Here is a 23,462-nt window from a genome sequence, read left to right on the forward strand (position 1 = left end):
CATTTTTCTATAGTTGATTTTATCTCTTCATATGTCACTGTGATTGTGTGGCTACAGTATAGTGTCCCTCTGTTGACTTGGGTCCATCACTCACTGCTTCATCGGCCTATAATTTGCCTTAATAGATGGTTCACTCATGGAAATACTCATGTTCTACAGCGAGTGGTGGTCACTGAGTATTTTATCAGAATTGATGAAAACAGTGGGTTTGTTTTCGGGAAAATGCTTGATTGTCCAGGAACAACAATCTTGTATTAACCACCATCTCTTCTCATCTAAAAAATCTAATGAAAGGGAAGGGTGTACCGCAAGAGATGAGATGTGGCAATTCCTTTGTTGGAGCTGTTTATCCCCTAATCCTTTCATTTTTGTCCGTATTGTGTAATTTTCAGACAAAGATGTTAACTCCCACCAGTGATAGATGATCATTTAAACCTATTTGGAGCCCCTCCTTTCTCTGAACACTTAATACGTATATGCCATTGCTTTGAACTACATCAAGTTATGTTTGGCTTTTGGTGTCAGAATCAGATACCCCTTAGCCTCATATTAAACCAATACCAATATGGATAATTTGTATCCAGCGCATGTTAACTAATGGTAAATCTAGACCTGCATCTTATCGGGAATCTTTAGTGGGTGGTTATAATGAAAACATAGTAATCTCTCAGCTCTAACTGGGGTTCATTCCCTTGATTAGGCTTTTTATGGCACAGCAGTAAAGAAGTATATAGAACATTGATTGGCTCCATTATAATGATTAGTTTGCATGGGCTCGTGGAGACGAACATGTACTGTGAGTGATGGCTGATCGAAGACATGAGTATAACTAGAAAGCAAGTTGAAAGCTGTCTAAGTGCCATTTATTACAGGACGAAGGGCAATGGCTGTAATGAACAGTCACCTGCATAATGAGACACTGTAAATCAACCTTGCATGCATGTTTAAATCAAGATAATAAGTAAAGTAAATATAGAGCAGGAAGTGAAACCGGCTCCCACATCCCTTTCCAGTATCCTTTTAAATACCCATATTTTCCATTTTGAAGCCTCGGCTACCAGAACCAGAACCCCCTGATGGCCATTAGAAAGAATGCAAGAATGCATTTACTGCAGTATTTGAATAGAAATTCCTTCCTCTTAACTATTTTCCATTAACAAAGGTAAAAGTAAGCAAGGAAATCAGTAATTACAGGTAAGCCAATGGTACTGATATATTTATCAGGGGTTGTTTTCACTTTTTTATGAATAGAAAAGAGAATAATCCCAAATACCAGCAGCCGGCAGATGTGAAAACACAGAAAAGGAGTAAATGTGACTGAGAGCTGGCGGTCTCACAGTCAGCTCAGCTTTGTGCTGGAATTCATTGCCAGAGGACAGAAGGAGAGAGAGCAGAGAGAGAATGCGGTAGGGTGGGAGCTGGGAGGGGGAGTAGGGATGGCTACTTAACCGAATAGTGAACTGCTGTACGATCGTGGTCTGCTACTGTCATGCTTGCCGTTCCAGCGGCAGAAACAAATGCATCTCTGTCAATTAGAGAAGATCTGGTGGGATTGAGGCAAAGCACCCATTTTTAATAATATGCCCGGGAATACATTTTGAATATAAACAGGGGCTATTACTGATCTGGTGAGCGACCCTGATCTTGCAAGATGACATCTACAGGTTGTTCTTGATTATCATTTGTTTCCAGATAAGGTAAGGCTTACAATTTAATATCTATTTTCCATTCTTTTAATCACTTTGCGTCAAGTTTGTGTAGACTTTGATTAAACAGAAAGCGGAACTGTATGTTATACTGAGAGAAATTTATGTTTGGCTGATGTACATAGAAAATATTGTATGTGTCTTAGTCTTAGCTTAGTCACATTTTTATTTGGTTTGGTGGTCAGGTGATAGGTAATCTCTTTTTTTTGTTTCTTTGGATGCTCTATCTCCGTTACTAAAAATAGGGCTAGAGCCATACCGAGGTAGCAAATACTTTGCTGAGAAGTCAACTTAAAAACCTCAAAAAAAAAGATTTCTTTTTCCCCAGACTATTTAGTGAGGAGAGAAAAGAGACTGCTATGGGTTTCTACGACTGTCATGAGAAAATGAGCCTGACCCGAACACCATTTCTACGCTTCTTTATCCTGGACAGCAAACTAATTCATCACTGACTGGCCGTGTGCACCCAAAGCAGATCATGGCTGTCTGTAAAAAAAGCCAGAGGTTCTCAGAAGGAAAGCTAAATGTATTTTATTGTATTTGGTAGGTAATGTGTTATACAGCCTAGATATTTATGTTCATATTTGTTCATCAGAAAATGAAAGAACAATAATACGTATCTTAATCTTAGATCGTCTGCTTCTATTTAGCTCATACGCTCATCAGCTTGTTTTCAATCTCAGTGGCAATAGGAAACAGCCAAACCCTCATTAGGCTCAAGTGCTCATTGGAGACCTCCAGTGCAGGGTGGGTTAATGTAGTTATCATTCACCCTCTGAAATGATATACTTCATGGAATAGGAAATCCACCAACCAAAACCTAAACAATTATTAATCATATGTTGGAGAATAAAATGTACAACAGAGTTTGTTAATTTCAACACAGGATAAAATATGTAGAAATCAGCATGCATCCTTAATCCATAGTATTTGGCATTTAATAACATGATATTGTGTTTGTGTTTTGTTTAAGGCTGTAGTTCAAGCCTTTATGTCGGAACATTCGGTATGGCTCTAGGCCCATTTTTAGTAACGGAGATACAGCACATACAGATACAGATTACCCGTTAACTTGTCATATTTAAAGTCCGGGCAAAGTAAAAATGTAAGCTTTCTCCATGTTAGAAAACAATTGCAGAAAACAGGAAAGGACTGTGTGACTGTAGCCTACGCTGTCTCTGTTACGGCTGTTTAACGACATAATAGATTTGAGCAAATCGACTCGTTCCAGCAAATCAGAATTTGCTGTATTCGGTCTGAATTAAATTATTTTACTTCCAATCAAGTGAGCATAGGGCGGATGCCGGAAGTTAGCCTGTTGGTTTTCTGGTGCACATATCACAACAATGAAAAACGTATTGCCTGTAGAGCATGTGTGTGAACATTTGTAGTGTGCAGCAGTGAGATGGCCACTATATAATATATATACCGTAACTGTATATATGTAATCAATCATCACCAACCAATGAGCTGTGCCACATATACACTATGACTAAATGGAAAGAGCGTGGAAGACATATCCATATCATTGCTCAATTTCACGTGCATGAATTCAATTTGATGCACATACAACATACTACTTATATAGTGCCATCAGATAGATTTAAGTTGCATTTTTGGGGTGTTCAATAATCCCTTTAGTGTTTGTATTGTAGGCAATGGTTAAGCCGGGCAGCTGGTATGGGTGTGAAAGAATGACATGGCCTTAGAGGAAAGAAATGACCTATCATCTAATTACAAAGCTGCCTTTCCAGAGCATCCTAATTACAGAGATGTAAGCAGCTGCATGGTGCTGCTATTCTGACTGAGAGAAGGTCAGTTATAGACATTATCTATCCTACTTCTATACTGTACTGAGTAGTGTACACTCTCAATGTGACATAAATACATGTATTGCCATTATTTAGCCAATGTAGCATTTGCTACCTAGTAATCAGTTTCCGATGTTAGAATTTTTCTAACCAGCCAAATGAGATTCCAATAGTAACATACAAGCATAGATCAGTTTCCACTGCTTTTTCAACAAAATAACTGTTTATTTTTTTCAGTACAGGCACTCAGTCATTTGAAGTTTAAAATATCAGCTTATGCTATGCTTTATGCCACCCTGAGGAGGAGTCACTGATGCAGTGATCTGTCCATGTGCGGGGACAGTTGACAAAGAGTGCCACTCTCAGGGATGCTCCCCAGAGGACAGCTCAGTGGACACGATGAACCCCACAAATCGGAGCTACTCCCACTGTCGCCCAAGAGACAAGACCTGCATGGGAAGAAATCCCATAGCCCCAAAGTGGGGCGAAGCCTGCGGCGAACGCTTCAGAAGTGCCTGCAGGGACCAGAGGACAACTCTCTTCATGACCTGTCATCAGTGGAAACTATCTGCACCAAAGCTGACCACAGCACTTCGGCTTGCCAGGATGTGGAGGATAGTCTACCCAGGCTTATTGAAAAGATCAGAAACATAGAAGATAAAAAGGAGAGGGAGGACGAGGAGGCAGAGGAAGGCTCTAGTAACATTGTGGAACATATTCTTAAAGAGCTGAAAGGCATTAACAAGATCCAGGAAGAAATTTCTGACTTGAGGCAGTATCTAACATCTGTACGAGGCTCGGTGGATGAAGTATCTTGTTGTGTCGATGCGGTGCTCAGTGAAATAGGCGAGCTGTATTCTGGGGCTTCGGCTGCACCTCATCCTAGTCCTGTTTCTAAAACATCACGCATCAGACGAGGAAGCCTGGGTAGACAGAACGCCATCACATCTCTTCAAGGCAGCGATACCAGTCCACTGTTGGATCGCAACGATTGTAGAAAAGATTTGGGATGTATGCCATCTCACAGATCACCTAAACAGTGGCACGTTGACAGATTCACCCTCCAATCAGACCAGCAAACCGACCAAGAGAACTCAAAGCAGAGTTCAAACATGTGCATGTTAGGCCCTACGAAACCCGACCCCTGCTACTTGGAGCGTCATCGCGGCCATGACAACCAAAGCACAAGCTCTTTATCATCGTGCCACAGTTCCAATTGTCAGGGAGCGAGCCTACTCTCTGGTGACACAGAATATGGAAGGTGGCCTTCTGATGATATGCAGCACAGTATAAGTGGGGAAGGACGTTGGAGTGAGGAGGAAATCTGCTTTTGTGCGAACAGTGGCGAAAAGCTTGAGAATTGTGTTGATGTTTGGGACAGGTGCACCACAGAGGAGACACAAAGCAGCACACCGGGCCCTTCTTCACACAACAGCTCTGAGCATCTCTCATTGCTGTTCGGAAACCATTACAACTCTCCTTCGAGTTCTTCCAGTACGACGGACTGGAGGCCCCCCAGACTACCAACTGAGGAAGAAAACCTGGAGTGCGACTGTTCGGCGAACTGCCCGTACTCGCTTAGCTCTGGTTACCACACCATAGATGCTTGTGCAAACAAACTGGGTAGTGAGCCCTCCAGGAGTCTGAGTTGCTCCACTGTGCTGTTGACAGACTGTGATGATGGTTACCTGGAGCCGCATTCACTGTGCGATGATCGTCCATCCTCCGGTGACACTCTTGATCTGGGGTCTGCTGACAGTTTGGACAGGGAGTGGACCTATCACAGCATCTCCAGAGATGAAGCAGGAGAATATTTGTCACAAGAGTCTTATGAAATAGATCCTGATAGCGCAGCCAATACCCCCAATATAGGTTTTGACGGAACAACTTTTGGCAAGGCTGTACTCACTTTCAGGTCAGCTTTGAAAGGGGCTTTGAAAAAGTTGGAAGGATCCCACCCTGAAGATGTTAAAGATGATGGTGGATCTGAAGCACCTCCATTCCCTGTCAGAGAATCCAGTGAGCCCAAAGAGGAGCAGGGCAGTACAGATTACACAGAGGGAGATGTCAGTCTGACAGAGAATACCACTCTATTTGGCACTCAAAAAGAGCAGAGTGAGGCTTCGGTCGACGTGGATTGTTGCAAGACACATGAAGACAAGTCATGCTCCCTTCAAGCATCCCCCCATGAAGTAATCCACTCTCCCTGCACCCCGACTAAATGTGACTCTGGAGAGATTCCCCAGGACAAAGTAGAATGTCCAACATATGGAGAAATGTCCACCCTTGACTTAACACCAGACAGTTGTCCAGCAAGGCAGGACGAGAGTCCACTGGACTCAGGGCTCAGTACAGATGAGGTGCGGTTAAGTCCAATTCGGGAAAACCACATTCTTGATGAGGAAAATCTTGAAAAGTCTACGGATGCCAGTCACAGAGAGCGTATGGCTAATTTCCAGCGCATTCTGAGGGAAAAGCGGCAAACCCGTCATAGACTATCCAAATCTGCCCAGGGGTCCCAGGGGTCCCAGGGGTCCCAGGGGTCCCAGGGGTCTCAGGGGTCTCAGGGGTCCCATGGCTCTCAAGGGTCTCAGGGATCCCAATCTCAAGACGAGTTTATCCAAGGTATATTCTATACTTCAATTCGCTAGCAAGCCCAGTAATAACAGCAAAAACATACATCTTAAAGCATGTAATGATTCGGTGAAATGTATGTATATTGTATTGATATTAAATGTTTTTATCATAATACATGTATCAGTTATAAACACTCGTACTGTCTAATCCTACTGTGATTTTTTTTTCTTTGCAGATTGTGGGAGAGAAGATAATCAGGTTACTCATATAACATTAGCTATTTAAGCTACAATTGTTTTCCTGTTAATTCTGGTCATTGTGGGATAATTGTGTTTATTTATTTTCCATTGCTTGTCTTTCTCAAAGGGAGTGCTTGCAAATGATACAGGTTATCATAGGGTTGATTACAAACTTCATCCTGTTATTCTGGAAAGGATGTTTGTCCCATAATTTGAGTCTTTCCGTGTAATAAATAGTGTATTATTGTTTCATTCATGTTGCACAAATCCCCAGTTCTGCTTTTGGTGCGAGCGTTAGCGCAGCTGCTTCAGAAACTCTTACTTTGAGAGTTAACCCTAAAGGGTTCTCCACTTTCAACTTCTGTTATCTGAGAGAACGATATACAGCGACAGATGATATACTTTTCCTTTTAGGGAAAACTAGAAGAACTTGCAGTATCATTTTTTGTATTCATTTTGTTATTTGACTTTGCATGTTCTATAACACCAAGAAGGTCAAACTCAACCAAATGCTACTTTCCATTATTCCAACTTCACTCTTCTCATGCTCCCCAGTCGTAATGTAATATAATGTGAACGCCTTTTTAAGTCGTCAGCCTAAATTCTCACATTTTAAATCTTTTAGGTCCAAGATGAAGAACAACCCAATGCCAGACAAGCATGGATCAAACCAGGGTAAGTCATATATACAATATTATATCACAATTTTAAGTATCATTTTTGGAGAAATGTAATCCGTAGCACTAAATTAGCTTGTCGATACTAATGTGACTATAATCATATGACTATCGTGATGAGTGGAAATGTCCTGCAGTGCACCGCTGTATATGTGTGAACTTTTTATGAGCTTTTTATTTTATCTTTGTTTGTGCCTAGTGGCGGATCTGGTCTGTATGGGATTGACAGTATGCCAGACCTGCGTAAAAAGAAGCCCATCCCCTTGGTCAGCGATGTGGTCAGTACGAGACTTGTCATTCATTCATTAATAATACCGTCAAATGTCACCTTGTTTTGTTTTTGTTATTTCTTTGATGATTGCATGTCTTTCTATTTGTGAGACCACAGAAGTCGCAGTTCTCATTTTGGAGACAAATGTCAAATCAGTCATCTAATTTCTCTCTCCCTCCTTTCTTAAACCCAAAACTATTCCCCACAACTCTCTTGAATGCATTCACTCTCCTTGGTCAGGCTATGGTAAGTTAATAGAACCCAGTTGCCACCCCCTTTGCAACTGAAGCTCAAAATATCAAGTAGGACAAATAAAACAGTAGTTGCCTCGAACACATTTGTCGACAGCATGTTGATCTCTTTGATCGCAAACCTCTTGTTTAATACAAAATCAAAGCAGCATGCATCTTGGTCCTGGGCAGCTTTTTCTTCCTACTTGATATTATCATTGCAATATATTATCAACAAATCATTCCCCCACCTTTTGGTTTGTTTTAACACTCCCATGAAAATGTGTGGCTGATGGTTTTGGTATCGTTTGATAGTATAACATTTTAGTAGTTTCCTCTTCACTAGTCTCTTGAAACTAATACTACTCACATGGATTTTCTGATCACCCGGTAAGAATTCCATCATTGGGACATAATAATAACCCTACTCACCACCCTTACAATTACCCCAAGCAACCCTTTTAACCATACTGACCTTCATTGTTATAGTCATATGTCTAGCATTGTTTGGTTGTGGGTTGAATGTGCGTTTGATAAACGCTAACTCTGCCGAAAATTTCCCGTGTCACGTGTTGTTCAGTCTCTTGTCCAAGCCAGGAAGGCGGGGATCGCATCTTCCATGGCCGCACGGTCCTCAATCAAGGATGGGGAGCTGGTGAGTATTACAGCTTACCCTTTCAAATCCACCAAAGAAATAAAAAATGGTATGATTCAGGATTCTTATGTTCTAATTCCATGCATTCAAGGGTGCTATCACACCTGTAGTTGGTTTCATTTGATCCGGACCAAAGGGTCGAAAATGAGACGTTGCACTTTAGTTCTGGTCCGGTTCCTGGTCACACTCACTTTTTACAAAAGAACCAAGAGGAAAGTAAAGATGAAGCTCTACAGACTGACTGAGTAAAGTAACTTGTGGATTGGACAGTTTTGGTGATCGTCATCCTGCATCATCAGGACCCCCCTGAGGAAATTAAAGAATTCTGGGAAGTTTATGCAGCACTTTAATGCTTCTGATGCGCCCATTCATGTTTAGAAGGGATTACAAGTATTAGTAGTATTATTAGACTGAAAATCGATTGCATGTTTTGATAGTTAGGTAGAGACAGGACTGTACAAAAGCCCCTTCGCAGGGTCCGAGATGACTGGTGCGAACGTCGAGGTGCGTGGAGACATGCTAACAAGGAGTATTACTATGATCCCGTTCTTTACAATGGAGATAATGAACTGGCAAAAGCACAGCCGTTCAGACTTTTTTAATTGGGGAAAATACCTGCGCTGACGTGCATGTGTTGATTTGCATAAATAGGTTTGATGCATAGCCTTAAATACAGATCAATAAGGATGATTCTTGAACAGGTTTCATGATCAGCAGATAGATTTATTAGTTGTTTAGCTTTTGAAATCAATCTATTATAAAGTGTTGTGGTTTTAAAGAAAAACGACACACCAGAGTCCGCTTGGAAGCCTTTCCAGGCGGCCCTCGGCTCGGTTGTTTGGTCCCCACCAAGTTTGGATTGACCGCTTTCACCCCAGCCCAAATGAACCGTACTAACCAGGGGTAACCGGACCAGAGTTTGAGTTTTGTTAGTCGTGAAAACACCCTAAAAAAAGTGTCCTTCTGTAGAAAAACCATGTCTACAAGAAGACCCTGCAGGCTCTCATCTACCCCATATCCTGCACTACACCACACAACTTCGAGGTGTGGACCGCCACGACGCCTACATACTGCTACGAGTGTGAGGGGCTGCTGTGGGGAATAGCCCGCCAAGGCATGCGTTGCTCCGAGTGCGGGGTCAAGTGCCACGAGAAGTGCCAAGAGCTGCTGAACGCCGACTGCCTCCAGCGTGAGTACCGCCCAGAAAACAACCAAGCGCCACATGCACTACTACAAGTAGTAGTTTTAAATGGATTTTAATCTGCGTATGTTTTCTCTTGTTAAATGCATAGGTGCTGCGGAGAAGAGCTCAAAGCACGGTGCTGAAGACCGAACTCAGAATATCATCATGGCCATGAAGGATAGGATGAAGATCAGGGAAAGAAACAAGCCAGAAATCTTTGAACTCATCAGGGAGGTGTTCATCATCAGCAAGGCCATCCACGTGCAGCAGATGAAGACCATCAAGCAGAGCGTTCTAGACGGCACTTCAAAGTGGTCCGCCAAGATCACCATCACAGGTGAGATTTTCTGAAATCAACCACAGCTTTAAGGGACACCTTTAGCATGAATCTCGGCTGCAGTCCCATGTGATTCTTGTTAATGCCGACGGTTGTCCCTCGTGTCTTTGCCCCTCGTGTCTTTGTTCCTCCGTCGCTGCGGTAGTTGTTTGCGCCCAAGGACTTCAGGCAAAGGACAAGACAGGATCCAGCGATCCGTACGTCACCGTTCAGGTGGGCAAGACCAAGAAGAGAACCAAGACCATTTATGGCAACCTCAACCCTGTCTGGGAGGAGAAGTACCACTTGTAAGTCACCAACAAATGCCTTGGTTGAACAATGTGTGTATACATGTAAAACATTTCTAGGGTGTTCTATGAGATCGTACCCTCTTCTTTAGTTTATATACGTTTGTTTTTTTCTTGTTTTATTCCACTAGCGAGTGCCACAATTCCTCGGATCGCATTAAAGTGCGCGTGTGGGACGAAGACGATGACATCAAGTCGAGGGTGAAGCAACGTCTGAAGAGGGAGTCCGATGATTTCCTCGGCCAGAGCATAATTGAAGTGCGAACGCTGAGCGGAGAAATGGACGTCTGGTACAACCTGGGTCAGTACGCTGTCTGGTCATGGACAACACAGTATACTGCTGGTACAACCTAAGGCTGGACAGAACTAGGGAACAACTCTCAACAATCCCTAAGCTAGAAACTCACTTAGAGCAGTTCTTCACATTAGAGAGACTGCTCTCTTGGTGGAGTACAGACGATAAGCACATCCTCTTCACAATATGAGGATAACTTATCTCACGATAGTAGAATAAAGTTCTTGCCGGTACTACAATGCCAACCTTCATCGCTTCATATTGTTCAAAACTTTAAAAAAGTGACAACTATATCCATCTCCAACAGTTTACACGGTGTGTGTTCAGCACACTCCCAACATTATGCCAGCCGAGTTGCAGAAGGTTATAGCTGCTGTCCGTTTTGTTGGAAGAAAACTGAACAATTTTGTACAATATTTATCTGTGGAGATTTTCACAAGAAACGGTAGCAGTGCGTCAACTATACGGTTTTGGAAAGCAAGCAAGCACTGATTAAAATAATTTCAAAAAGAAAACCTGCAGGCCCCTGGTGGGCACAAAACACACCGACAATGGAACAATTCAGAAGAAAACTAAGAGGGGACACGGACCCAATTTGGAATGTCGGCCTTCCGTCTTATTTTAGCTGTTTCTAAACTAAACCTTTTCGTGGTTTGGAAAACCAGGTTGTTCCCCTACTGGTTGCAGCGTGTTCTTCGTCATTTATCATGTCTGCTTTGATTAGTTCCACTTTTGAAAGGATTGATTCACTTCCAAAGAAGGTTGCATTTATTCACGTGTGTTTCCAGAAAGTCCAGTCAGATGTTTGTTTCAACCTCATTAGCCATTATCTCCTTTGCTTGCAGGTACTTTTTTTTATATAACATTTATTTAGACAGGCTTGGAGTGGCCCCAAGGCCCAAATAGAGCTGCATGGAAATACTTGGAAGTCTTTTTAGTGCCTGCTAATGAAAAACAAACTAAATGTCTCTTGAAAATCCCCAGTTCTATTCCACCAGGTTTGAAGATGAGCCATGATTACAGTCGATATAAAATGTTATCGTCCCCTTGTGCTATTTAGTACGAGCACAAGTACAGGTTGGAGACAGCCCAACCGCTTACGTTGCTTTGATTGATCGCTATCTGTTAAAAACCCTCCATTCTCCCACCATGTGAGTGTGAGGCGTTCACCGTCTTTGTCTCCACTTGATTAAAAGTGCAGAAGATTGGCATTGATCACATTCCCGCTGGAAGAGCACTGAATACAAATGTGCCTATAAACCTGCTGTTGTTTCGGGTCAACTGGGAGACACGATGTGCTCGATTTTAAAATCCCTCTGATAACCACATCAGCCAAACATTCCTGTTGTCAGGAGCCGTTTTGCAAAAATTAATGATCAGTCGTGTAATGTGTGCTCTGTATCATTCTCGCGCTCCGAAGCGTCCCTCTGTACTCTCATCCCCTGCCCCCTCCCGATGTGTGATTATCAAGGCCACACACCCCACTCCACCGACACGTACAAATTACCCTCAATGATGTGCCTGTCAGGGTAAATAGCAGGTTGTGAAGCCGAGCCAAGTGTATCTAAACTATCAGGTGCACATCCACGCACAGCCCCTATGCCATTGTCTCCCTCACCACCAGCCGGAGGACTTCTATTAGCGTCGCCGGCTCTGCGCTGCCATCAAACTGTAGAAACAGAACACACACACACACATACACTCACAAACACCCCCCTGCAATAGCACTGCCACAGTAAGAGTGTGTAATTAGCGTTGCGTTAACAAGGCCGGCTTCCAACTGTGGCTCCCGTGTCACAGATTGGAACTGGGAGTTATGAGTCGCTGTATCTGCTTGACGCGTGTGTCTTTGTGTTTTTGATTACAGAGAAGAGGACGGACAAGTCGGCCGTTTCGGGGGCCATTCGCCTGCAAATCAACGTGGAGATTAAGGGCGAGGAGAAAGTGGCACCGTATCACGTGCAGTACACCTGCTTGCACGAGGTATTTGGCTCTCACTCGCCGCGAGGGGTCGTGGTAATGACCTAAACGCACAGCGTATCAATCAAGCCCAAAGTGGTCGTCCCCTGTGTTAGTAAAGCAACAGCCACCACAGGACATCTGTGATGTGGATGGCTAGAAATTGCATGTAATCAGCCTCAGAATCAGTGACATAACGGTTACATAATCCCACCTCTACCTCGGTTTTATTATCTCACACACCTCACATATGCTGAACTCTCGCGCATAACCCCCACATCCCATATTTGTTCTGATCCACAAAAGCCATTCAAATGACCCGCTGTCTCTGTCCCGCGCAGAACCTGTTCCACCACTCGACCGACATGCTCGGCCAAGGCGCGGTGAAAATCCCGGAGGCCCGCGGGGACGACGCCTGGAGGGTCTACTATGACGACGTGGCCCAGGAAGTAGTGGACGAGTTCGCCATGCGCTACGGGATCGAGTCCATCTACCAGGCCATGACGTGAGTCGGAGAGTCTCTCTATCTCTACGTGTGTGTGTGTGTGTGTGTGTGTGTGTGTGTGTGTGTGTGTGTGTGTGTGTGTGTGTGTGTGTGTGTGTGTGTGTGTGTGTGTGTGTGTGTGTGTGTGTGTGTGTGTGTGTGTGTGTGTGTGTGTGTGTGTGTGTGTGTGTGTGTGTGTATACGCCCCATCCCTCTCTTTCTGCCCTCACATCAAATTGCCTCTCGGTGCCGTCCGTCGGCCTCCAAATGAAAGAAAATAAATTCCAAATGTGCTGAGGATGGATTTGTCTCCATGAAATGACTTGCTCTGCGCCAGACGCCCGTTAGCCAGGGCCCCTTCATTCACAGAAATCTCACTTCAATGGGGCCACACGACCGAGCGAATAACATGCACATATACTTTGACAACAATGTTTTCTCTGTGACGGCAAAACGTCTCAATGTGAAGTGTGACGGGCTGGGGGGGGGGGGGGGAGGACGGCCTGCCGCCACCCGGGTCTTTAATCGAGCTCTCCCTGTGCTCCCCTGTCTCTCCAGGCACTTTGCCTGTCTGTCGTCGAAGTACATGTGTCCCGGGGTTCCCGCCGTGATGAGCACCCTGCTGGCCAACATCAACGCCTTCTACGCTCACACGACTGCCTCCACCAATGTGTCCGCCTCCGACCGATTCGCTGCTTCCAATTTTGGGGTTTGTTTTATTGTAGCGTCACACACACACACACACACACGCGCAAACCCACAGGGAAAAAATATTTTATTTCTGTCTCTCTGCCTTTGTCCTTCATTTTCCGTCTACTTCCTGTTCTCACGATTTGTCTTTTTTTCACCACACAGAAAGAACGCTTTGTCAAGCTCTTAGACCAGCTACACAACTCCCTGCGCATCGACCTCTCAACCTACAGGGTAACATTATGATTGTATTCAATAAATATCGCCACTACTAATGACATGATATTGTTCTCAAAAAGTCATAGCGTTGCGATGACGTTTAAATATATCGTTCTCAATGTCTATAATGTTGTATTTATTTTCACTCGATATGCAAAATAACATTTTTATTATGATACTATTATTATTATTATTTCGCAACATAATTTATTCTAATATTCTACTACCATAAGTTATTGTGTCTGCTTATGTAAAGTTAAGCAAACGCTTACATGGGAAACTTTCTCATCTAATGTTTTATTCTACATTTAAATTGCTGTCACAAACTGTGATTATACAAAACTATAATTTTACAGTTATAAACAGCAGTGGGAGGGGCCTGCTGTATGCCTTTTAATGATCCTTCACTCTATTGAGTTGTGTTTAAGGGAACGTTTCTCCTCCTGTAGAACCACTTCCCTGCCAGCAGCAAGGATCGCCTGCAGGATTTGAAATCCACCGTGGACCTTCTAACCAGCATCACCTTCTTCAGGATGAAGGTAGCTCACAGCGTTCCACGTGTCTTCATTTTCCTTTTCTACTGTGGGATCTCAGCAAGTGGTGATCAAATGATCTGTAAATTAGATACTTTCCAGATAACCCTGTTGTCAGGTGAGCGTCAATAACTATTTGGCAGTCATTCACCGCCAACGTTGCTGTCTCCCATCTGGTGGTCAGGTCCAGGAGTTGCAGTCTCCGCCGAGAGCCAGCCAGGTGGTGAGGGACTGCGTCAAGGCCTGCCTCAACTCGACCTATGACTACATCTTCAACAACTGCCACGAGCTGTACAGCAGGCAATACCAACCCGCCGACGCGGTGAGTGGCGGACTAATCGTCCAGCTGTGCCCCGGTTTCCGTCAGTAAGTAAAAGCACCGCGAGGCCAGATGTCTCTCTCTCTCTCTGACCCTGTGTTGTGGTCTCACCCAGAACAAGGAGGAGCTCCCTTTGGAGGAGCAGGGTCCGAGCATCAAGAACTTGGACTTCTGGCCCAAACTCATAATGCTCATCGTCTCCATCATCGAAGAGGACAGGAACTCCTACACGTCTGTGCTCAACCAGTTAGTAATGGGCTCGCACTCCCTTTTATTATCCTCTACTGCTTTTATTCCAAGTGGCAGGAAATAAATGGAAAAATTTGACTGCATCTTGAGTTTCCCTGTTTCATATTCCTGCTCCAGTGATAGTAGGAGAGTTTAAAATGTTCACCAACACCCAATCGTTGTCAAATTGTCAGGTTTCCCCAAGAGCTGAACGTGGGGAAGGTGTCAGCGGAGGTCATGTGGACATTGTTCGCTCAAGACATGAAGTATGCTATGGAAGGTAAGTCATTGTCAGATATCCATCAGCCCACTCGTGATCACTTGTCGGTATTTGCCTTCATATCTATGTATATATCTATATAGATATATATGTATATATCTATATAGATATATACACAGATATATACATGAAAACCTTTATTTTTGGCACCTTCATCCCTTCTTCCCCTTGTCTAGACCACTCCCTGTCTGGAAGTACGCTGCAGAGCTCAGTTCCTCTCTGTCCTTCTCGTCTCTGTCCCGTGTAATGCTTGAAGGCGTTTTTTTGCAGTTGGGTTTGGGTGGCTGATTATGGCATATTGTTGTTTGTTGGCGCAGGTGAAATGGCAAATTGTATTTTTGCTTGCAATTCCCTTTACAAAAGCTGCATTCTTAATGATTCAACCTGTGTTCGTAATCTTATCTGAAATAGGTTGTAGTATTGTTTTGGGATAAAATAGCTTTACGGAAATATGATTTGATGAAAAAGGACATTTGACACAGGACTGGGACGAAAAAAAAAGTAAAAACTGACAAAATGAAGAGAGAAAACATTTCGACTAAAAGTTGACTTAATGACTTTGTGACTTTTCGTCGACTAAAACTATCAAGGATATAAATGAAACTAAAACTAATAACCAACTCCATCTTAAGGCTGAAACTAAATCTAAAAAAGCTTCCAAAATTGACACGGTGACTCACAAATTGAAATATGAGAGTACTTAAAGTGTTCTTATTCTAATTTGTTGAATTTTAGTGGTAAATGGCCTAGTATGGCGCTTTTCTAGCCTTCTGACCACTCAAACACTACATGTCAATCACCCATTCATACACCGGCGACACAGCATCCGGGAGCAATTGTCACGCAAGTGTTTTATCCAAGGTCATGTCGACATGGACTGCCGGAGCCGGGGATCGAATGGCCGCTTGTCTGGTTGAAGGACAATCCTGCTCTACCGCTGAGCCACAGTCGTTTTAAATTGTGTCTTCTGCTCAAACTGGAAGAAGACAAGTTCCTGGGTATAAACGGTCCAGTGAAAGAGGGAGTGAATAACCGTGCAGTGTGTGAGAGCGGCTTTTTGCCTCCCAGGATTTCTCTCTGCACCATCGTTCCCCATTTGGCAGTCAGTTTTCATCCCAGCCCCCGTCCTCAAGAGGAATCCCCGACAGAGACCCTCACTTTCTCTCTTTCACATACCAGCAAAGTGGCGGCCCCTCCATTTCCAACCCGCTTGAATATATAAAGGGATGGATTGAGTCCTGAGAGATTTTGCTCCAGAAGCACTACCAAGGGACACTTGAGATCTAAGAGCAGAAGTGTTTTTTTTAGTGGGTGACTCAAAGAATGATACTCAAGCTACTGGGTAGAGTTGGGCTGATTGTTACTATTGCTGCAAGGCTGCAGTCCAAGTCCAGTCGAGTCCGACAACACTTTGTACGACTGATCCCCAACCAGCAGCTAGAAAAACAACTTGACCTGTTCTCAATAGCAGAGCCCGGACCATGACGATTACTAGTCCATCAAGGACACAAGACCAATACAAGTGCAACACTTGTTAATGCGTGTACTCAATTCTTCCAGTTCCTTTGTGCGAGTGCATCTTCAGCTCATGTGAGCAGAGCTGGAGTTGCGTCAGTAGTCATGGAGTAAGAGAAGATTTACTTCTAAAAACAAAGCGTTGTATTAGCTTCGACAAAACGTTGGAATTCATCCTCTTTGCAGCCAGTCTGGACATTTTATTTCAATGCATGTATGGGCATGGGAGTAGTGTTCAGACATACTTTAAAGAATGTGAACCTATCTCGTAGTCTTGAAATGAAGATTATGTTCGGTGTGGCTGAGATTCAGAATGAAGGTGCACTCTGGAAATTTAGCCTGGCACGACCAGTAAGGTGGAAGGCCTGTGGGAAACACGTGAATGAAAGCGTGGTCTAAATCCTGACTTAAATTTAGTCCACAGTTATGGCGCAAATATCCTTGATCTTTCCCATGATGCAACTCAATGGCATGACTCTGGCACAACCTCATTCCAGGCTCTTTTTGTATATGCAGAGCACGAGAAGCAACGACTGTGTAAGAGCACCGACTACATGAACCTGCACTTCAAAGTCAAGTGGCTCAACAACGAATATGTCAAGGAGCTGCCAAACTTTAAGGGCGTCGTTCCCGACTACCCGTCGTAAGTGCTTTTGACTTATTCTCTCATAGGCACAGGAAAAAAGTTACATTTATTTTCCCAAAGCTTCTTTATCAAATTGATTGATTGATCCCTAACCTAGGTAACAGTTCAAGATATGATACCAATAACATAGAAATACATTCAATAAATAACTTGTGTCGTCTTTTATTTCCCCTTGCAGATGGTTCTTACAGTTTGTGCTACAGTGGTTGGAGGAGAATGAAGATGTATCTATGGAGTTCATGCATGGAGCCCTCGAGAGAGACAAAAAAGATGGAGTAAGAAAATAAAAATTCCCCCTTTTATATGTTGTTACCTCTTCAAGAATTGTTTAAATCCATGGATGTTAAAACGCCCACAATCCAGCCAACAGACCAGCTAAACTGTGATTGTGAACCAGGATTGTTGTGGGTTGCGCTGCACCACATCAGCCCGGGCTTTTAGGGTCTTTTTTATATCCTTTGAATATAAATGAGTTAACTCGGTAGAACACCCTGGAGGGATTCTGGATGAAACCTTTGGAATTTAAAGATGCAACCAAGGGTTCTTAGTAGAAACGCACACCTCTGTGGATTCCAGATAAAACCTTTGGAAGTTGAACGTTTTTTGTTTAGAACCCTCTTTGTAGGTTCCATGAAGCGCTTCAAAACTTTGATCGTTGGAAGAACCTCCTCTGTGGATGAATCCCATGGAATATAAAAGGGTTCTCAGTAGAACAACTCAGTGTGGGTTCTTTTTGGCACTCATATATATATATATATATATATATATATATATATATATATATATATATATATATATATACATGTATATATATATATATGTGTGTGTGTGTGTATATGTATATGTATATATGTATATGTATATATATATATATATATATATATATATATATATATATATATATATATATATATATATATATATATATATATAGCATATACATGGTTCTAGTTAGGACCTTTATTTCTAAGAGTGTAAGTTAATGTATTTGTTTGTGTTCAGTTCCAGCAGACCTCTGAGCATGCTCTGTTCTCCTGCTCTGTGGTGGACATCTTCACCCAGCTCAACCAGAGCTTTGAGATCATCAAGAAACTGGAATGTCCCGACCCTAACGTCATGGCTCAGTACAGTCGCCGTTTCTCCAAGGTACACACCCGACACTGGATGGTGAAACTTTAAAAGCTGCTCCCAAGTACAACACACAGGAGTTGACAATCAATTTGAAAACCACACAGAGCCCTTGTTTGTAACTCAGGAGCTTCATGAAACGTTTCTATGCTTGATAATGAATTGACTGTCAATGATCACGAGCAGCTTGTCACTGTGGTTAGTGTTAGAAAGATATGAGATATGAGGTGAATTACAAAACAATAGTGTCTGGCCTCTGGAGGGACTTTCACTTTTTTTTTCCTAACGGAAATGTGATATTTCCTCATTAAAAATAAATGTTGAGTTGGACATAATACTCCCCTCCGGGGGGGGAACTGCACAGTTTTGTGCTTTGGGATTTGCTTTCCTGCATGCCAAAGAATACATTACAGGACATTTGGGGATGTTTGTAATATAGAAGTTGGGAGGACTTCTTGGACAGTCCCCACTGTGAAAGGGTCTGTGATGAATATGTAATTGAATTTTAAATTGTTTCAAATGAAGTTTAGTTGCATGCTGTTTTAATGCATTTCTTTTTCTTTATCTACAGACTATTACCAAAGTTCTTCTGCAGTACAGTGCCATACTAACCAAGAGTTTTCCTACTTATGTTGATAAGGAGAAGATTGTAAGTTGGCAACACCTTTACCATTAATTTGTGATTTTGAGGAAATCTTTTGCACTTGACCTCCAGTGGCTCCACCATTACATCAACATTCTGTTTAAATTACACTTGTGTTTCCAGAGTTGAATAATTAAATAAAAAACTAACTATTTTTGCAATCTCTTGTAGATACTGAAGAGGTCCTGCCACATGTGTGTAACACCTGTGTATTCTATGTCTTGTCTTCTCCCGTGTCCTCTGGCAGCCATGTGTCCTGTTGAATAATGTGCAGCAGTTAAGAATCCAGCTGGAGAAGATGTTTGAGTCGATGGGTGCCAAACAGGTAAGACAGCCAGCGTTGATGGATGATGTGATCTGGCGTCATGACATTATTAATCCCTTCATGGCTCCAAAAAAAAGAGAAAAAAAAAACATACACTGACGAATCAACTAAATACTTTTTAGTTTTAGTCTTCTAGATTCGGGTGCCGGTACAACAGTTGTATTTGTGTCTCTTGTGTGTCAGATTGCAACAGAAGAAGCACTGGTATGTACATTAGTGGTAGTTGAGACCGTGTGGAGTAGATCCCAGGTAGTGCTGGATCAGGACGTGGTCTTAACTCTTGACGAGGCCATAGCGGAAGTTTAAAAGCTCTGTACGCCCTCAATGTGTCTGATATGATGCTCCCAATGAAAGCATACGCAAAGATCAATGCAGGCCAAAGATTAGACCCTCATTGGCAGGACTATATTGAGATCCTCTCATAGTGTCTTCAAGTTAAAACCCTTGGAATAAAGAAGGGTTCTCGGTAGAACTCCTTAGTTGGGTTCTAGATGAAACCTTTGGAATTCAAAAGTGTTCTCTGAAGAACCCCATTGGAGGGTTCTAGATACAAGCTTTGGAATTTAAAAGTGTTCTCTGAAGAACCCCCTGGGTGGGTTCTAGGTGAAACCTTTGGAATTTAAAAGTGTTCTCTGAAGAACCCTATTAGAGGGTTCTATATAAAAGCTTTGGAATATGAAAGGGTTCTCATTGAGACCCCATGGGAGGGTTCTAGATGAAACTTTTGTAATATGAAAGGGATCTCTGTAGAACTCCCTGGGTGGGATTTAGAGGAATCCCTTTGTTTTTAAAAGGGTTTTCGGTAGAACTCCTTAGTTGGGTTCTAGATGAAACAATTGGATGAAACCTTTGGAATATAAATGGGATTTTGGTGTGAATGTAATATTTTTTTTTTAGTATGTCCTATTTATTGGAGCTGTCATGTTTATTATTTAGATTTAGTTTTTTATTATGTAGTGCTTTGTAGGATTGTAGCGGTTTGATACTCGAGCTAAAGTTTCAACCAGTGCATTCACTTTACAATTAAAGCAAAATAGAGTGGAAGAAGAGGAGGAGGCGGGAGAGATGGAGGAGGTAGGTTTCCATCATGGTCTGAGCACGGTAGATATTTGTCCATATTAAAGCACATCTTTTGGACGTTTAATAATTGTAATGGTGCGCCGCTGTATTGATTATTTCCCTCTGCTCTAGCTTGGACAGCAGGTCAAAGCTGACGATGAGGAAGCGAAGGCTCTGGTTGGTACTGTCGGTGGTAGCACATTAGATTCACTGATGGTAGACTAGTAGACCCACAGTCTTACACATAGTCAACCCCCCTTTAGCATTTACAGAAGCCCGTTCTAGTCTAGTAATGTTGATGTGAACCACGTATTGGACGGTAATAATAATAATAATAATCCATTTAATTTATATAGTGCTTTTCTAGATACTCAAAGACACTTTACATTATACACCGTAGACACAGCTACGGGGAGCAATGCAGGGTTAAGTGTCTTGCTCAAGGACACATCGACTAGGGCGGGGATTGAACTGCCAACCCCTTGATTGAAAGACGGGCATGCTAACCACTGACCCATAGTCGCCCCACGAATGTGTAAGAGCAGTAAGAGCTCTGACCTTGTTGGTGGCGTTGGATGGAAAGTTAGATGATCATCAAATAATTACAATTCATCCCAAAGGGGGGGGGGGTCATGAATTTGCGTACCAAATTATCTATCCAGTAGTCGTTGAGATATTTTATTCAGCACCACGAATGTCAACTCCATGTCAAAAGTCAGAGGATGATGAACAAATTGCCGCTAGCATGGAGAAACATTTACAAATACTTGAACAGTAGTCCAAAATTGGGACAGTTACTGGACTGCTGATGGCGCTAGCCGTCCCTGGGTCCACTTCTTTTTTTGTTTTCTATTCTGATGGATACATTTCTCAGCTTCTCTTGAGTAAAGTGAGGATTAACAAACTGAATGACCCGGCGTCAGTGGTCAACATCGTCATGTTGATGGACATGTCATGTTCTTTGCAGATGACACCGATCTACAGATTTAGTGTCAGCTGGAGAGTACCTGTTCTCCCAGGGTCCTGCATTACACACTATGGAGACGTTTCAGTGTTGTTGTGCGGGGAAAGGCAGTTTACGTGACTTTTGACAGTGACATCCCCGCAGTGGCTCAACGGATGCTTTTTACTCGTCAAACTGCATTTAAATCGTGCATGTCCCTTTTTTATTATTTGGAATTGGTGAAGTGCCGATCATGTTTTTATTTTGTTTTTTTCCTCTATTCTCTAGGGCAACGATAGAATGCTAGCATGGCAGGCAAGTCCCCCGTACATGCAAACATGTTTTGTGAAGCATGCTTGCATCTACTCAAATGTCCGTCTCTCCACATGAAATATTGCGTTGCCCGTAATATTTTTTTGGAAAAGAGAGGCGCTTTGAAGTCACCTCCAAAGAGCAAAGTTTGTTGATTATAAAGAGACTAAATCATGTTGTGTTGTCTTTTCGCTGCCACGCCTAGTTTGAGGAGAGTGAGGATGAGGAGGAGGAGGAGGAAGACGTAGGGGAAGATGTGGAGAAAAATGAGGTTGAGGTTTGTTGCGGTCGTCCTCAGGAGTCCCAAGTCCTCCTCGTGTGCCCTGTCGTTCCCATTCAGTGACCTCTCAGTGACACTCAGTCCTACTGATACAAGACGTCCCTTTGGTTGTCGTGGTTACTGTGTTTTTAACACATCATCCGTGGTGATTCGCCCCCCCCACCCCTCCGTTTTCCTCCCTCGACACCGGTCACTAATTTTCCCTGAAACAAAAGGTTATTTCTGACCTTTTCGTCGTTTAATTTTCTTTAATGTGTTCCCTTTGTTTTTGTTTTGCGATAGACCGACAAGGAGAAGGTGGGTGTTACAAAATACAGCATGTGCTTTCCAATGTGAAAAAACCTGCAGTATTTGTTCATTTCAGTTTTCAATTTGAAGTGGTTTAGAGTTACAACCGATTACTTTTTTTCACTTTTTCTTTCTTAAATCTCAAAACATTCCCACCACGCAAAGATGGATGAACCAGTGGAAAAGGTAGGCAGCACTCTGTGACGGCCATCCATCCTCCGTAGTTCCATCAAAGTGGGAACTTAAAGTTAATCTCCAAATGGGCAAAACAACTTAATTGAGTTTGTCCTGTGTTGCCCCCCACCGGCCATTCCCACGTAGACTGAATGTGCATTCTGAGACAGGAAGTTGAGTTTAGGCGCACAGACTCATGAGTATTAATACCGCGTGCCAAATATACTCTCGGGCCGAGCAAAAAAACATCCAGCATATGACAAACAATCCATTCCTAGTAGCTTCCTTTCCTTCCCTTTGGGCTGGGGTTAGGGTTAACCCTCCCCTCCGATCCTGACAGACGATGAATCAAAAAGGCCATTGGATCTTTTGCTTAATGAGCCACAGCATGGCTTCACCTGTACGGCGTAGCTCTCCTGCAGGCTGTGCTTATTTAGATGAAGCCACAGTGCACACCTTGGGTCAGGTATATAATTCACTGTTTCACTACTTGTTCCCCCCTCCCTGTGCTTGTGAGACGTCTAAGTCTCTTGCGGTATTAAACTTTTATTTTTTATTTTTTTATTTGCTCCCTTTAAAAGTTGGAGCCTGCTGATAAAAAGGTGGGTTTGCAATTTGGACCTTTTTTTCTTTTTTGGGCCTCGATGACATTTTGTTTTTGCCAGAAGTAGTAGTCGTGTTTTCTTCAGTCATCACACACGACACAATGAGTAAAGACGATGTACAATCTAGCATACAATTGGACTGAAAAGTCAAAAGGGGCATAGCTTTGTTTTGATCTGTTAAATGTGATTTACAAAACGTATTTGGAGCGTTTCTGTTGCCTCTCAACGGCTGAGCTCGAAAGACGCACGTCTCCTGCCGTATTAAACTCTCTTTTATTTTTGTTTGTGCTCCCTGCAAAAGTTGGAGTCTGCTGGTAAAAAGGTGGGTTTGCTGGGATGTATGTGTTGTATTGTTTCTTTATTTTTAAATCTTCTCAATCACAGTGTTTGTGATGGCTATGTCTCTGCCACAGGAGATTACAGTACAACCCGCCTCTCTCATCCCTTTGGTTTGATGGTTATTGTAGTTCTTTTCTTTTTAAACCTTAAATTCCCATTTGTAAGCTCTCACTCTTGTGTTGAAGTGCAATTTGGGGGCAAATATGTCATGAAAGCCTTTTTGTG

General features: G+C 42.8%; 1 protein-coding gene across 4 annotated transcripts in view; it reads left to right on the forward strand.

The window, feature by feature from the left end:
- LOC117740821 (protein unc-13 homolog B-like) overlaps nucleotides 1–23,462 on the forward strand; it is a 61,778-nt gene that overhangs the window by 33,865 nt on the left and 4,451 nt on the right. For 2 of the 4 annotated variants that reach the window (XM_034547410.1, XM_034547412.1), the window contains exons 11-31: nucleotides 6,959–7,008; nucleotides 7,210–7,288; nucleotides 7,522–7,527; nucleotides 8,092–8,166; nucleotides 9,136–9,355; nucleotides 9,459–9,686; nucleotides 9,832–9,973; nucleotides 10,105–10,274; nucleotides 12,136–12,251; nucleotides 12,569–12,732; nucleotides 13,270–13,420; nucleotides 13,567–13,635; nucleotides 14,070–14,159; nucleotides 14,338–14,475; nucleotides 14,588–14,718; nucleotides 14,895–14,980; nucleotides 17,012–17,138; nucleotides 17,320–17,416; nucleotides 18,144–18,287; nucleotides 18,841–18,918; nucleotides 19,160–19,237. In XM_034547410.1, the coding sequence (XP_034403301.1) occupies nucleotides 6,959–7,008; nucleotides 7,210–7,288; nucleotides 7,522–7,527; nucleotides 8,092–8,166; nucleotides 9,136–9,355; nucleotides 9,459–9,686; nucleotides 9,832–9,973; nucleotides 10,105–10,274; nucleotides 12,136–12,251; nucleotides 12,569–12,732; nucleotides 13,270–13,420; nucleotides 13,567–13,635; nucleotides 14,070–14,159; nucleotides 14,338–14,475; nucleotides 14,588–14,718; nucleotides 14,895–14,980; nucleotides 17,012–17,138; nucleotides 17,320–17,416; nucleotides 18,144–18,287; nucleotides 18,841–18,918; nucleotides 19,160–19,237 (2,439 nt within the window). The remainder of the gene's footprint in view (nucleotides 1–6,958; nucleotides 7,009–7,209; nucleotides 7,289–7,521; nucleotides 7,528–8,091; nucleotides 8,167–9,135; nucleotides 9,356–9,458; nucleotides 9,687–9,831; nucleotides 9,974–10,104; nucleotides 10,275–12,135; nucleotides 12,252–12,568; nucleotides 12,733–13,269; nucleotides 13,421–13,566; nucleotides 13,636–14,069; nucleotides 14,160–14,337; nucleotides 14,476–14,587; nucleotides 14,719–14,894; nucleotides 14,981–17,011; nucleotides 17,139–17,319; nucleotides 17,417–18,143; nucleotides 18,288–18,840; nucleotides 18,919–19,159; nucleotides 19,238–23,462) is intronic. The other 2 variants (XM_034547413.1, XM_034547411.1) reach the window with 1 other exon arrangement.

Source organism: Cyclopterus lumpus, chromosome 12, assembly GCF_009769545.1.
Source record: "Cyclopterus lumpus isolate fCycLum1 chromosome 12, fCycLum1.pri, whole genome shotgun sequence".
NCBI lineage: Eukaryota > Metazoa > Chordata > Actinopteri > Perciformes > Cyclopteridae > Cyclopterus > Cyclopterus lumpus.